Source organism: Oryzias latipes, chromosome 2 (assembly GCF_053564925.1).
Source record: "Oryzias latipes strain Hd-rR chromosome 2, Olatipes_Hd-rR_3.1".
NCBI lineage: Eukaryota > Metazoa > Chordata > Actinopteri > Beloniformes > Adrianichthyidae > Oryzias > Oryzias latipes.
Window position 1 is genome coordinate 21,825,853 of NC_136238.1, and position 15,276 is coordinate 21,841,128.

General features: G+C 40.1%; 1 protein-coding gene across 6 annotated transcripts in view; it reads left to right on the top strand.

The window, feature by feature from the left end:
- The window catches only part of LOC144986601 (NACHT, LRR and PYD domains-containing protein 12-like), a 45,241-nt gene extending 30,314 nt beyond the window's left edge, over window positions 1-14,927 (top strand). For 4 of the 6 annotated variants that reach the window (XM_078934041.1, XM_078934036.1, XM_078934045.1 and 1 more), the window contains 5 exons: window positions 1,151-1,327; window positions 4,257-4,433; window positions 6,837-7,013; window positions 7,776-7,952; window positions 10,553-11,427. In XM_078934041.1, coding sequence (XP_078790167.1) covers window positions 1,151-1,327; window positions 4,257-4,433; window positions 6,837-7,013; window positions 7,776-7,952; window positions 10,553-10,985 — 1,141 coding nt within the window. In that variant the 3' untranslated portion in view covers window positions 10,986-11,427. Of the gene's footprint in view, window positions 1-1,150; window positions 1,328-4,256; window positions 4,434-6,836; window positions 7,014-7,775; window positions 7,953-10,552; window positions 11,428-11,522; window positions 11,697-12,012 lie in introns of those variants that run through there. The other 2 variants (XM_078934050.1, XM_078934058.1) reach the window with 1 other exon arrangement.
- Window positions 14,928-15,276: the final 349 nt, after the last annotated feature.

The window sequence follows — 15,276 nt, forward strand, 5'->3', positions numbered from 1 at the left end:
AGTCTAAATGTTCTGTAGATGTGAGAAAGACTGCTCACATGCAGCCGTGGAGCCAAACACACACTCACACACTGCAGTATATGTGACAGGCAGCGTGTTTTAAGTTTTGACAATACCTGCGCAATTCACCTTGCTGCCTGTGCCCACCCCCACCCCCCCTTTCTTCCTCACACATCCCGTCCCTGCAACTGCGCGTTCTTTCTCAGAGACGGGAGAGTGCAGTGGTAGTTCACAGATTTCAGGCTGTTACAAACTGTGTGAAATATTAGATAATATTGAATTGACAGTGGTGCAGATTTTTCTCCAAGCACCGCTACTACTGCGCATGAATACTTAATGAGGTTCTTTCCATCCACTCTGAAAGGCTGAAGCTCCTGCTACTCTGCTTTAGAACAGGCTTTCTGAACTCCAGTCCCCAGAACCACCAACCTGCATGGTTATAATCTTACCTGGGTTCAGAAACAAAGCTTTAGAACACACAGAATGAAGCTGTGGCTGTTTCTGAAGGTCTCCACGAGAGGCAGACCATGATACTACCACCGCATGCAGCTCCAGAGACAGGAGGAGGAGCAGGTATCAGGAGCAGCTGAGGATGTAGACAGTTGTTCATGGATCTGTCAGCACCGACAGCTGCATGTTAGTCAGTGACTGCACTCATGTTCACAGTCATGCTCCAGCTGATCCTGAAGGAGACGTTGCCATGGAAACAGGTTTCTCATAGCTGGAAGAAACTTATATTCAGGATCAGACAGGAGAAGATGCAGATGTTGTTCTTCAAAATGAGTCTGCCATCTGCAGAGTTTGATTGTATTTCACCTTCAAACCCAAAAAAACAACAATGCTGAGTCATCATTCCACAGAGAGGTCAGAAGACTAGAGAAGTGAAGAAACACTTTCATGTCAATCAGCTGGTAACAGACCCCGCCCCAGAATGTGATGTTTCCATGAAAACATAAATAGCTTCAAGAAACCATCAAGTACAGATTTAGAAAAGCTCTTTCAGAATAGAAACAGTCACTTTAGCCTCTTTCTACCAAGAAGACCTTCTGGAAAGTTCTGCCTGAAGATTGGTGCTAAATCTACCTGGAACTTCATCCCAACCTGAATTCATCTTAGGATCACCTGCTTTTGTCTTTGTTTCTCTTCACAGACTTCCAGAACAATTTGGACTCTCAGAGACTCACTGTGAAATTGTGGCCTCAGCTCTGAAGTCCAAGCCGTCCCACCTGACAGAATTGGATCTGAGCGACAACAACCTGAACGATTCATCAATAAAGGTTCTGTGTTCTGGACTGGAGAGTCCAAACTGCGGACTGCAGACTCTGAGGTCAGAACATTGAAGCTGCTGGTTGGTTCATTTCTACATTTGCAGTTCTTCACTGAAGCTGAAAGGTTTGGATTCAAATACTTTCTGGATTTTCCAAAAAATTGAACATCTTTGATTCTTTGAAGAGTCTGCAGTGGAAGAAAACAGTTGCTTAGGGTTTCTTTAGAACAAAAATGTTTCCTGGCAACAAAATGTTCAGCTGTTGAATCATTTGACAGATTTATAAGTTTAAAGAGTCAGAAAACAAACAAGAACTCAAACTGATGACAGACTAGTCATCCTGATCAAACCTGCCTGAAAGCTGACCAAGGTCAAAGTTCAAATCAGACACATCAGAGCACGTGAGCATGCACGTGAACACACACAGACACAAGTGTGAGTCAGAGAAAGGAGAAGAGTTTTGTTGAAGAGACATTAAATAATTTTGTTTTTTTAATTTCCCAGTTCCTGTAAAATCTATTTTTCACAATAAAAGGGTTCTGGTAAGTTTTCATAGCCAAAACATTTGCATATTTTACAAATATTGAAGCTAAAATTGTTGTACATTGTTTTTTTGTTTTTTTTCTTTTGTTTTTTATTCAGGAGAAGATTAAGATCAACAAAGTTAAGAGTAAAGATGTTATAACAATTAACAATATTATAATAAAGGATTTAATGCAAAATATAAAGTGAATTCGTTTATAGTCAGCACGCTCCACCACAGCAACACTTTTATCAGATATCAGTGGTCCAGAGTGTCAGAATATCTCAGTTTATTTCAAAGCTGAAAGATTTAGTTAAGTTCCCATTCATTTTTTTCCTGGCAGTTGGATTGTGGAACTGTGGATGAGTGGAAGCCAAATTTATTCATTACTCTGTATAGGAATTGCCAGCATTCCCAATCGAAAGCTTTTTCTACATCTGGATTTATCATGTGTTTTCAGATTATGTTGCTTATTGTTTCATAATCAATAAGGTTTTTCTAATTCTAATCATTGTCTGATGAAGCCAGTTTGAACTTTATGAGCAAGTGAAGTAATATTCGAAATCAATCCATTTAACCATTTTCAATAATTTATTAATCATTTATTTTATTATTTTTTGGTATTTTTTTATAATAAAGTAATGCGTGAAGTGAAATAAAAAAAAAGTCCATAATCTGTCGATTGTCCAAGGTTGGTATTCCTTCTTCTGCTGATTAACAACCGTTCTTCTGGAAACTCTGTTTCCAGAAGAAACTGAGTTTCACACAGACCTTTAGTGTGCCGTGACTCAAAAAAGTTTGAAAAACACTGGTCTAAACTACCAGAAGAAATTCAGAGAAGTTACTATTAGTTCATAGTTAATTAACAGGATGTTGACAAAAATGTTTGTCAATTTTATGTTTGTTCTGTAAAACCTAAAAACATTATAATTCATTTGTAGAATGAAGGTTTTGTTTTTAAATGGAGTAGATCAAACAGTTTAGTGTTATATTTATGTTCTCTTTTGAAACTTGAAATATTGTTTTTCATTATAGTTTGTATTATAAATGTCTTTTCTTAGTTATCTGAAAACATTTTTGCATCATGGTCCTTTGGTTCATCTGTCATGTTTAAAGTATGAAATAAACATTTCAATCTAAATAACCTGCCCATGTTTACACATTTCTCTTATGAGCAGAATGTTCAAATTTGACAAATAGTTTTTTGGTTTATGTCGTGATATATATCATTATTTCATAGTGACGACACGCAAACAGCTCGTTTTCATGGCATCATTGGTATCATAGCATCAGTGTCTAATAGCAGGATTTTCTATGCTAAGGTTCTTAACTGGGTTTTGTCCAATTTAGCTTTGCTGTTGTAAAATTCTTCAATGTCTTTTTTCCAAGTTTTCATGAATTGGCAACTTTGTTTCAATGAATCTTTATCCTCTTTTAAATATCTACAGGGGGTTTAAACTTTCTTTGTTCACTAGAATTTGTGTCTGATCCATTAAAATGTCATAATGATTTTCCTATGGAACTTTGTTTTTACCCATAGTTCAAAGTGATCTTCAATTCTCTCAACAATTTGGTCGTGTCCTATATATATAGTGCACTATATAGTGCATTCGACATGTAGTAGTGCTGTCCGAATCTACAATTCCAAAATCGAGTGCCCTTAAATTTCCCAGAAGGCTCTGCGAAAAAACAATGTGCATCAATGCTCACTAAATTGGCGAGTATAAACCACAATGCATTGCTCTGAAATTTTTTGCAAAAACAGAAATATTTAAATTTTGATTTTTTGTGATAAACCATCAATGTTTTCATCCTCAGAAGATGATGGATTTATAAATGATCATTGCAAAACGTTCATATTAATTAGATATTCACTTTGTGATATCGATAATGTCACATTTCAACACTTTAATTTCAGTCTCAGAAGCGGTCCATAGAAAAAGATACAAATACAGCATACATAATAAAAAGTAAAAACATATATATAAAGTAAAAAGAGTACAGTATAATCGCTGTATCCAGTGTTTCCTGAGGGCAGAAGTGTAGCGGCATGAGCGTCTTTTGGGATCAGTCAGAGACATGATATATGAGTTCTTAGATTTGTCCAGGCGTTCCATGAGGCTGTATGTAAGCTTACGCAGTAGAGCTTCACAGGTGGGGATGTGATCATCCACAAACAAGAGACAGGCTCTGTACCACCTGGGCACGTGTAGCAGAAGTCTGAAATGCTTTTAAAATCAAGGGCACTAGATTTAAAAGCATTTTAAAGTAGTATAGTATTTTTTATTCAGTAGTTAGGGATTAGAGTGGGGATTCTGACACAATTTCTGATCCAATTTGGAGTTCAAGATGAAGGAAAACATTTGAATCTGACATTTGTGAAATCAGAGCTTTACTGAATTTACAAAATTCCTGGACCTGCAGCTGCATCACTGCTCCTGAACACACTTTTCTGTCTGATTGCAGGTTGATGGGCTGCAGTTTGTCAGAGATCAGCTGTGAAGCCCTGGGCTCAGCTCTGAAGAAAAACCCGTCCAATCTGACAGAACTGGACCTGAGCTGGAACGAGAACCTGCAGGATTCAGGAGTTGATCATCTGTGTGGTTTTCTGGAGAGTCCAGACTGCAGACTTCAGACTCTGAGGTCAGACTCCATGTTTCAGTTATGTTCAGATCAATATGATGACAAAGTTGTGTTGACACTAAACTGCAGACATGAGGCACTTTGTCATTGCTTCCTTTTTTCTCTCTGCTTTGATCTGTATGTTAAATCTAAATGTTCAGGAGATATGCAAATTTAGCCATGCCTATCAAACATCTTCCACTAGTCAGCCACACCCATATCGCTGTATCATGAGACACGTCAGTAGGAGAACAATTTGATGAAGAATTAAATGCAAGATGTGAAAGGAATTAGTTTATAGTCAGTACACTGTAAGTGTTGTCTGGTCTCGTGTCCTTATTTCCCAATCCGTCCATGATTTCGTGCTGCATAACCTCATAATCAGGCTGCTTTTGGCAATTTCACACAGTCTCTAAAGGGCTTGATCTTCAATCACCAATGATGTCTGGAACTGGTGATGTAGGACCCACATTACAGAAGACCAGGCTTGATGGTAGAAACTCAAACATTTAATGAACTGAAAACAGAAAAAAACCATAGGAGCAACAAAAAGGTGACAAAGCAGAACAGATGAGCTTGATGAGGAAGAAGTGAAAACCAGACACTTCAATACACTGAGGGTCATGAACTAACATGAAGAGAGCTGTGGATCATGATGAACCTGAACCTGGTGATGCTAACAAGGACAACAACATGAAAAGACACAAGACAAATGAGTTGATTTTGTTGGTCTCTTTAATACAGTTAAAAAGCCCCCATGCACCCCCCATGAGGATATGGCTGTCAGTCATCTGTAATCTGAACCAGTTGAAGATCAGGACATTTTTTATCTTAAAAAATCAAATATATTTAAGTTATTCATAATTGGCATTAAGACATTTCAAGATTCAAGATCAACTTTATTAATCCCCGAAGGGAAATTTAGTTTTAGTAGCAACAATTCCTTGCGGTGCCGATCTAACAGCAGCACCAAAGTTACACCTACTTCAATTAATTTGAATGAAAGTAAAATAACTGTCTGATAACTATTTTTTTTGTAAAGCTGACTTAAATAAAAATAAATGGTTTATCTTAACTGAAGCAAATAATTAAGTTAGATAAAAGTAAGAAAATGTATCTTTCCAACATCCATATGTGGTCTTATCACCCTCTCACGGTGGAAAAAGTATTATCTGAGCTTCTTCATCCACTGAATCATCTTCAAATGGACACGCCATGCTGCTTCACCTCTCTGAAAACAAACTAACCTTCAACTAAACCTGCTCCAGACCAGGTTATGTCAATTAGATCACTTCAGACTTTTGGAAATAGCAATGAATCCCGGCGTCATATTTCTTGAACTGATTTGGCTCTTTGATTTATTACTCCATGTTGTTTCAGACGTCCGTGATCAAACACTTCTCAAAGTCCTTCATGGTGTTCACAACCAGAACCTTGGACCGGTCCGGTGGGCCGAGTGGTTTGACGTAAATCTTGCGGCCTTTAACCCAAGTATTCTAAATCTGCTTACGCTTCCTGAGAATCCTGGCATGTTTGGAGATTTCAGCATTCCTTCTGGTCAGATGGTCGTTCAGATAAGCAGGAGAACCTTTCAGATTATTTTTTTGATTGATCAGAGCTAGCTTGTGTTTTTGATTAATAAACCTCATGAGGATGCATGGTTTATCCGTCTCCTTTCTCCTGGGGAGCGCTTGGCAGGTCTCGATGGTATTTAGATCCAGGGAAATCCCTTAAGACGTGAGAAATGAATCCACTTGGTGTTCCACCACTCTCCGTTTGAGAGGGACTGCTAGCGTTATTAGCAATGCTAACTCCAGCTGCATTTAGCTTTGCCCGAGGTTTGATCGGTAATCCAGTGAGAATGACAATATTTATCCTTACTTGTTGTTCCACATCGTCCAGTCTCTTCTCCATAATCTCGACCCGGTTTTCTCGTTGCTCGTTTTGACCCCTCTTCCATTAGCTCTAAGAGCGGAGTTAGCTTAGCATTCACTTGTTCCATAAAAGGATACAACGCAGCTTGGATTTCATCAAGAGACTTTTTAAGGTCTTCGTAGTCGGGGTTTTTCTTGGGGGCCATGGTCAGCTCTCTTTTTTGGAGTAAATCAACTTTTTAAGTCATTTGAAGATAGTTATATAGCTGAGAGAGCCACACACGCGTCCGTGCTGTAACCCGGAACAGGAAGCTGTTTCATAATGAAAATGTAGCTAAATGAATATAGAAGGTGGGAGAGAACCCCCCCACCCCATCCCCAAATCGTAATGACTTTTCATTTACAGGTCAGCACAATTTTTCAGTCAATAATTTCAAAATGTAATCTGTCAGTCTGTCATTAAGTCGGGTCTCACCTGACTGAATGGACAAAGTTCCTGGACCTCCATCTGCATCACTGCTCCTGAACACACTTTTCTGTCTGATTTCAGGTTGATAAACTGCAGTTTGTCAGAGATCAGCTGTGAAGCTCTGGTCTCGGCTCTGAAGAAAAACCCGTCCAATCTGACAGAACTGGAGTTGAGCAGGAACAGGAACCTGCAGGATTCAGGAGTTCTTCATCTGTGTGGTTTTCTGGAGAGTCCAGACTGCAGTCTGCAGACTCTGAGGTCAGACTCCATGTTTCAGTTGTGTTCAGATCAATATGATGAGTACAGATGACTGACAGATGACCTGACAACGGAACAACAGAATCCTGAAAACAGAATATTATATTAATGTGATTTGTTTGTTCTTGTTGTTTGTGTTGGTGAACATTGTTTTATAATCTTGCTAAATTGCCATAGTAATGTTGTAGCTATTCTGGTGATAAAGAGGACAGACTATATTGTTGTTATTCTTTAAATTGATTCGATGATGCATAGGGAGGGGTGAGAGAGAAGAGAAATTATGACGCCATGAGTTCATGGTAAACTCGCGGCACTCTAGCAGTCTGGAAAGTTTGAGAAAATGAGTTAAGAAGTCCAAGAAAATCCTATGTTTGTTAAAAACGAACAGAAAGTGAGTTCAGAAAAACCTGTTTCTGGTTTTGAAAGTTGGTAAGGACTTTAAGGATGTGCATGGGACAGTTGAGTTTGAGTCACTGGTCTGTCCGAATTCTCACCCTAATCCCTAACTACTAAAAAAACTATATAGAGCGGGACTATCTAGTGGCCTGGATTTTAAAAGCAATTCGGACATAATGCTCACTACTTTTTTTTTAAACGGAGTATATAACATCTTCAATTCATTCAATTCTGAAACAATTTCTGATCCAATTTAGGGTTCAAGATGAAGAAAAACAATTGAATCTGAGCTTTACTGAATGGACCAAATTCCTGGACCTCCAGCTGCATCACTGCTCCTGAACACACTTTTTTGTCTGATTGCAGGTTGTTGGACTGCAGTTTGTCAGAGATCAGCTGTGAATCTCTGGTCTCAGCTCTGAAGAAAAACCCGTCCAATCTGAAAGAACTGAACCTGAGTGTTAACGAGAAAATACAGGATTCAGGAGTTCTTCATCTGTGTGGTTTTCTGGAGAGTCGAGACTGCAGACTCCGGATTCTGATGTAAGACTCCATGTTTCAGTTGTGTTCAGATTAATATGATGACAAAGTTGTGTTGACACTAAACTGCAGACATGAGACACTTCCTCATTGCTTCCTTTTCTCCCTGCTTCGATCTGAATGTTAAATTTAAATGGAATGGCATTACACCTAAGGAGAAAATGTAAGAAGAAACGCTCAGCGGGCCGTTTTTTTCATTGGGATGGTATTTAATGTCTTTTCCACCAAGGAGGAATTTTTATATTACTTCCACTAAAAACCACAACAAAGTGGATTGATATTTATAACTCTGTAAAGGCATACCTTGTAGAAAAAAAGGTTCCCATTGAAAAACTGGTCTTAGTAACAACTGATGGGGCACCAGCAATAACGGGATGTCACTCAGGATTTATGGTTCACTGCAAGGCTGACCCAGACTTTCCTTCACTTCTGAGCTATCATTGCATCATCCACCAGCATGTTCTCTGTGGGAGGCCCATGGGATTTGGTCATGTTATTACACCTTTTATTAAAATCATCAACTTCACTCGTGCAAAGGCCGAGCAACACCGGAGCTTCAAGCTTTTCCTTTCTGCTGAACATGGTGACCTCCTCCTTCACACTGAGGTGAACATGTTCAGCAGAGGATAGGTTCTACAGCGCTTTCTCTCTTTGCTCAGTGAAATCAAGGATTTCATGGAAATGTGGGGAGAAGACACCACTTTACTAAGTGATACTGAGGGGCTGTTGGATCTGGCTTTCTTGGCAGATGGGACTGAAAAAAAGAACAATCTAAACCAACAATTACAAGCCAAAGACAAAAAATACGTGACATGATCAGTGCTGTGAAGGCATTCTAAGTAAAGCTCAATCAATTCAATTCAATTCAGTTTTGTTTGTATAGCCCAAATTCACAACAACAATGGGCTTCGTACTGGTAATTGTAAGGTAAACATACAATCAATAAGGATCATAAATGCGTAGAATTCAATAGGATAATACTAAAACTTTAACTAAACAGACTAACTAAACCCTTTTATGGTAAGGAAAAAACCGAAAAACCGAAGAAAACTCAGGGATATACGCATGAAGGAGGGATCCTCCCCCAGGCGATTTACCAGAACTCAAAGAGAAGAATTAACTTATCTAACTATACAACTACATATTTAAAGTCCAGAAAATGATCTTCATCTCAATTCTCCACCAAGCTGCTCTGAAAATGGCATCATCATTTGGGTCGACATATCTTTGTGAATCTGCCTTTCCTGACATGAATGTCATTTAGCCAAGGTTCAGAACCAGACTGACAGATGAGAATTTCAAAGACTCCATCAGTGTAAACGTCAGTGGAAACACTCCAGCTTACAGCTCTCTGGTTGAATCTATGCAGTGCTAGACTTCTCACTGACAAAATCTAATATGAAAGTTATGAAAGTTTTCCCCACAATTTGTGCTTTGTTTTGACTTCACTGTTTACCGTGTTATTATGCAAAAATAGCTTAGTGAGCATAAAAGGTGGGAGGACACCCCCTCCCTCTACGAAATTGTAATTAATTCTAATTTACAGGTCGTCACAATTTTTCAGTCCACATTTTTAATATATAATCTGTGTTTAACCCTTGTGCTATCCTGGTAACTTTAACATTGGGAGTTGGGTCATCTAGACCCCACTTGACAGTGCGCTGAACCTTTTTTCTTCAATGATTTGTGATCTTCACTGGTGTCCAAGGATTAAATGAAATCCTCTCCACCTTTATCCACCTTTGTCATGTTAGGAGAACACGTCAGTGGTCATATTGACCCCATAGGATAGCACAAGGGATAAAGAAACTCTGATTTCACGATATGAAGATAAGAGGAGTTAAGGATCAACTGGTGTTTGAATAATTCCAAATACATGTGTGAACTTGATTGTGGTGAAATAATCAAAGCTCTTTAAATTACAACCAATGAGCATTACATTGTTTAATGTGCAATAATGATTACTGGCATGTTTATATTACAATCAAGAAGATATTCATTTCCTTTACTTGATCTGCAATATGTAGCAATAATCACTGGTTTATTGTGATTATATGTTATAATAATAATAATTGATGATTATTATATAACAGTTATCGTTACTGTTTACTGAAATCATGAAAGAATTTTTTTTGAAGACTATCAATCATTTCTAGGCACTGGATTTTGTAACTTGGAAAGTATGCATCAATTCAGAACCGGGATTATATGAGCTCTCTTCTTCCCACTCCTTTTCAAGCAATAAATCAAGCTCTACTTAACTTTAGTTAATGATCATTATATTTAATTAAGCAAATTTGTTTGTTTTATTTTCTGTTAGTTTTTTATGTATGCATTTCATCATTTCTCTAATGAGTTTGATAAATCGGTGTAAATTCTTTATTGCTTTGACTACAATGCTTGAAATAAATAGATAAAAATCAAATTGACCTGTCCAAGGTGTTCCCTGCCTTCGCCCATAAGTGGCCGGGATAGGCTCCGGCAGCCCCGTGACCCCGTAAGGGACAAAAACGGTACAAGATGAATGAATGAATAAAATAAAATCTGTCAGTCTGTCATCGGGGCATCACTGCTCCTGAACACACTTTTCTGTCTGATTTCAGGTTGTGGAGCTGCAGTTTGTCAGAGATCAGCTGTGAATGTCTGGTCTCAGCTCTGAAGAAAAACCCATCTAATCTGATAGACCTGGACCTGAGCAAGAACGAGAAACTTCAGGATTCAGGAGTTCTTCATCTGTGTGGTTTTCTGGAGAGTCCAGACTGCAGACTAGATACTCTAAGGTCAGACTCCATGTTTCAGTTGTGTTCAGATCAATATGATGACAAAGTTGTGTTGACCCACAGTGAGCAGAAATGTCCAGATTCTGATCTGCAGCAGCATCTTCCTGCAGCTGCTAGTTCTCTTCAAAGATCTCCAGAAGAACTTCTTCTTTTCTTCCTGCAGCTGCTTGTTTCAAAGCTTTCTGCTGACATTTGTGCTCCACAAAGTTCTGCTTGCAGCCATCAGCTCTTCTTTGGAGCTCCCAGCAGCTTGTGACTCTTCATTCAGAGCTGAAGTCATGGATCAGGGATCAATGTCCAACATTTGCTGCTGACTCTTCCTCATCACTTCCTTCTTCTCTCTGCTTTGATCTGTTGGAGCTGAAAGTCTCTGGCTTGAAGGGCTGCAGCAGAGAAGGACTGGAAGATCATCTCCTGAAAACTGGGATGAAGACTTTCCAGCATCATGCTGCTGAAATTTTCCCATGATTCAGTGCTGTTTGGAGAAGAGCTGAGCAGAAAGAGGAAGTGGACTTTTTCTGCTGTTGCTGCAGAAACATCAGTTGGTTTGGATGCAGCCACAGGCTGATGTTTGACTTTCACACATCTGGACTTCTTTCCTGAAGCAGCTGCATGTTGTCCTGAATGTTCTTCTTTTCTGCTTCTGCTGGACTCTTCTGATCTGCTCTTGTTGCTTCACATCTTTGGACTTTTTCCAAACTTTCTGATCTTCTTCAGCTCTAAACTCTTTAGAAGAACTGAAGGATGAAAAACATGAACTTTTTCTGAACTGAACTCTTTGTTCTGGATTCAGGTTGAACTACTGCGGTTTGTCAAAGACCAGCTGTGATGCTCTGGTCTTGGCTCTGAAGTCCAACACGTCCAACCTGACATACCTGGATGTGAGCTACAACAACCTTCAGTCTTCAGATGTTGAGCAGCTCCAGGATCTGGTGGAGAGTCCAAATTCCAAACTGGAGACTCTGAGGTCAGTAGAGGGTTGGAGTCAGTCCAGTTGCTTCCAAATGTTTGGTCCTAAAGTTAGTCTGAGAGCAAAGATGCAGAGTTTCCTGTGAAGCTGCAGCTTCTCAGTGAAGCTCTGAGGAGAATGATGACAGACTTCAGGACAACAGTCAGCCAATCAGAGCAGCAGAAGCTCCAACAGGTGAAGATGACAGGAAGCTGCTGCTCTGAACAGGACTGAAGCTCCTACTGCTCTTTCTGCTGCTGTGCTGCATCACTGACTGACAGACCAGGATCAGGAGACACTCCTTCATCTCTGTCTCTCTACTTTCTCTTTGCAGGTTCTAAAGGCTTACTTCCTCCTGCTGTCTGCAGAGTTTTTGTGACTATGTTGTGATTCTGGGTGGTGGAGAGCAGAGTGGTGGAGGAATCAGAGGAAGTATATAGTAAAATAACATCAGAGCTGCAGCATACCACTGCCTTTTCTTTAGCATCAAGTCTACAGTTATTGTGCTGCAGCTCCCCCCGTGGATTGATGGAGAATTGCACTTCCTCTTCTTATTCCTACTTGGAGTGTTTATCTGAAACATGGGTTTGATTCAGATTTTCAGAAGTTCCAGGATCTGGAGAAAAACAGACCTGCAGACAAACAGATTCTTTTCTTTTTCATCACTTTCTTTTTTGATCTACATTTGACGAATACCGTAATTTCGGGATTATAAAGCGCACCCGATTACAAGCCGCACCCACCCATTTTCATTAGTGACAATCTAGGTATCATACATAAAATTACAAACAGTAACCATATAATCAACATTACATCCCTCTGTTATGAGGAGGAGGTTATTAGGGGCTAAAAGCGGGTCTAACCCCCGGCTCGCCACATCGTTGTCAGTGTTTAAAGAATGAGCAAGGAGCAACAGTGGATGGAGGGGCGAACGGAAGAACAGCTCTCCTTCCGCTTGTGTCGCGGCAGCAATATGGTAGTAATGAGGCTGGTTAAAAAAACACACCAGTAAAATAAAGCAGTGGTGACTGAAAAGCGCGCGCCTCAGCGCGGCGCGTGCGTCAGAAGTTTCCTTCCACAACAAACACTGTTGCTCCGCGGACGCCTCTGCGCTCGCCAAGCGGGCTCTTTGTGTCCCCTTTTATCTTCTCCGACACCCCTGGCCAGGGCGGCTCCAGGGAGTAGCGCTTCGTCCCCATTGCGCCTGTGGACGGAGCGAATCGTGTATGTGCAGAGCAATTGGACTAAATACTGTACGTTTTGTGGATGAGGGGCGGATGCGTTGTTACGTGTGGGAGCCTTCAGACTGCCATCTATCCCGCAGCTCTATGTGAACGAGCAGCAGGAGGACATCTCTCCATCTCACACGGAGGCTGTGAGCTTTTCAATGCAAAATTCCGCTCAGTCATTAGATACCGTTAAAACGATCACGTCAATTTGTGTTTCCAGTCGTGTCCCGACAAAATAAAGGCTGATGTTATTCCCACATATTTACGTTCAGCCAATCTGCAGATTGCAGCTTTTCCCGCATTGAGTCATGTTCATCCAGGCTAAATGTTGTTAGCACCTGTTAGCCTTCACCTAACCATACTTCCGGCTTCGTTCTGCCAGAAAAAAGCACTGACCACACAGATTAAAAATAAAATGATGAGCGAACAGGCCCTTCATAATAACCATAACATAACAATAATAAAAGTACGTTTAAAAGATCATCTTGTATATTACGGAGCTGCTAATAGATGGACTAGTGTCACTGTGACTCTGAGGTAAATTCCCTCCTGAGCATGCGCTGTTCTCTCCGTCGCGCAGCTGACTGGCTTTTCCAAACCCGTTGGTGATGGTGTTTTTTTTTTACGCTGCTTTTAATGATTGCTTTTAACTTGAAAGCTGCATCATATTGTAGTGGCGATCACATGCATGTTGGGTCTAATGGCACCAAAGGATTCTGGGATGCGGCCGGGCATGCGTGTTTCTTTTTGTTGAACCATGACTGAAGTGTCTAAGACCTGAAGTCAAGTCCATGCTGTTTGGCTGTTAAGAGGTGTGTTGAAAAATAAATGGCTCGTTGCTTGGAATTGGATAGAGTATTCAAACCATGCTCTGAGACCGAAAGGACGTTCATGGTGGCTGCCAATTAAATCCATAAATTAGCCGCGTCACTGAATAGGCCCCAGGGCTGTGAGCGCAGGAAAAAAGTAGCGCCTTATAGTCTGGAAATTACGGTAGATGTTAGTTTGTGATGGACCAATACAAGGCTTGAGGGAATCATTGACCAGACAGAATTTTTCTGGATTAGATAGATCTATGTTTGGGTTATGGGAAAAACAGATATTCAGGCGTTGGATCCTGGTTCTGTCTCTGGAACAGGGAAAGAACCAGAACTCTGGATCACAAGATTCTGGTTCCAGATTTTTAAACTTGATTTCTGTTCTCCAGAAACTCTCATTGACAAACAAACACACAGTTTTATTCAGAAACCTTCCACATGGTCAGATCACCACAATGTTGGTAGTACAGATATAGAAAAACGCTGTGGTCACATGACTCACTGGTTTGAATTCAAGTCATTTGAAGTCAGTTTTTCGGAGCAGAAATCCCATCTGATCTCAGTTTGTGAACAAAAGTCTCTCAGTTGATTCATTTTTCCATCATCTCTGTTTTGTTTTTGACAAAAATATTGACTCATGCAGTTTGAAAGACTGAGTTTTGGTTTTATTGTTTTCCAGTTTTCTGATTGAACTTTCTTTTTCTTGGATTTTTGTGGGTAAAACTGTTTTTTTCATGCTGAGAGCATTTTGAGCTGCAGTTTTTTAAGGATTTCTATCTAAATCCAGTTGAATCTCCTCATTTTCTAGAATGTATTAAACTAGTAGAAACTTTCTGAGCATAAAGCCTGTTTTCTCCAGAGGACATGAATGAACAAAATGGATCTTAGTGAGCAATGACAGCCTCTGGATGCAGAGAATTACGTGAATGCAGTTGCGGCAACAACACCAACTGCATTGAAGCAGGAGGGAGAAGGGAAACACATTTGCAGGCTGTTTGCAGAACTGCATCTTAGTGTCAAAAGGCTTCAAACTGAAAGCTGTCTGTAAAATTCTTGCAGCCTGTTTGGTTCTAATAAATTGTCTTTTTAATCAACACTGTGTTTTCTATTTGAGTCACGTGATGCACTTGACAAGTATGGCTGCTTAGAGCGATCTGCGCTTCTCACTGTGTGTTTTTACTGACATAAATTAAACCAAGACCTAAGAAACATGATTCCCTGACTGTGTAACGCAATTATCACATCACCAAAAGCCTGAACATCACTAAACACTCTGCCACGCCGAAGTCTATAGCAGCAGGGAGCAGATTTGCTGAGACGGCTGATGCTAGCACAGCTAACATTAAAATACCACCGCGACATGAAGCTAAAATAGAGGAGGGACTGACCAGCGATGTGGAGAAAGAACTGACTCAGCTCTGAGCACTTATTTTTGAAAAGTCTGAAAGCAAGACAAGAAATTGGAAGAAATACGGGTTAGTGCAAGTGCTACAAAGAGTAAATTAGCTGATATAGCTAATTGCATATGCGAAGTGGAGAGCCGAGTTTGTT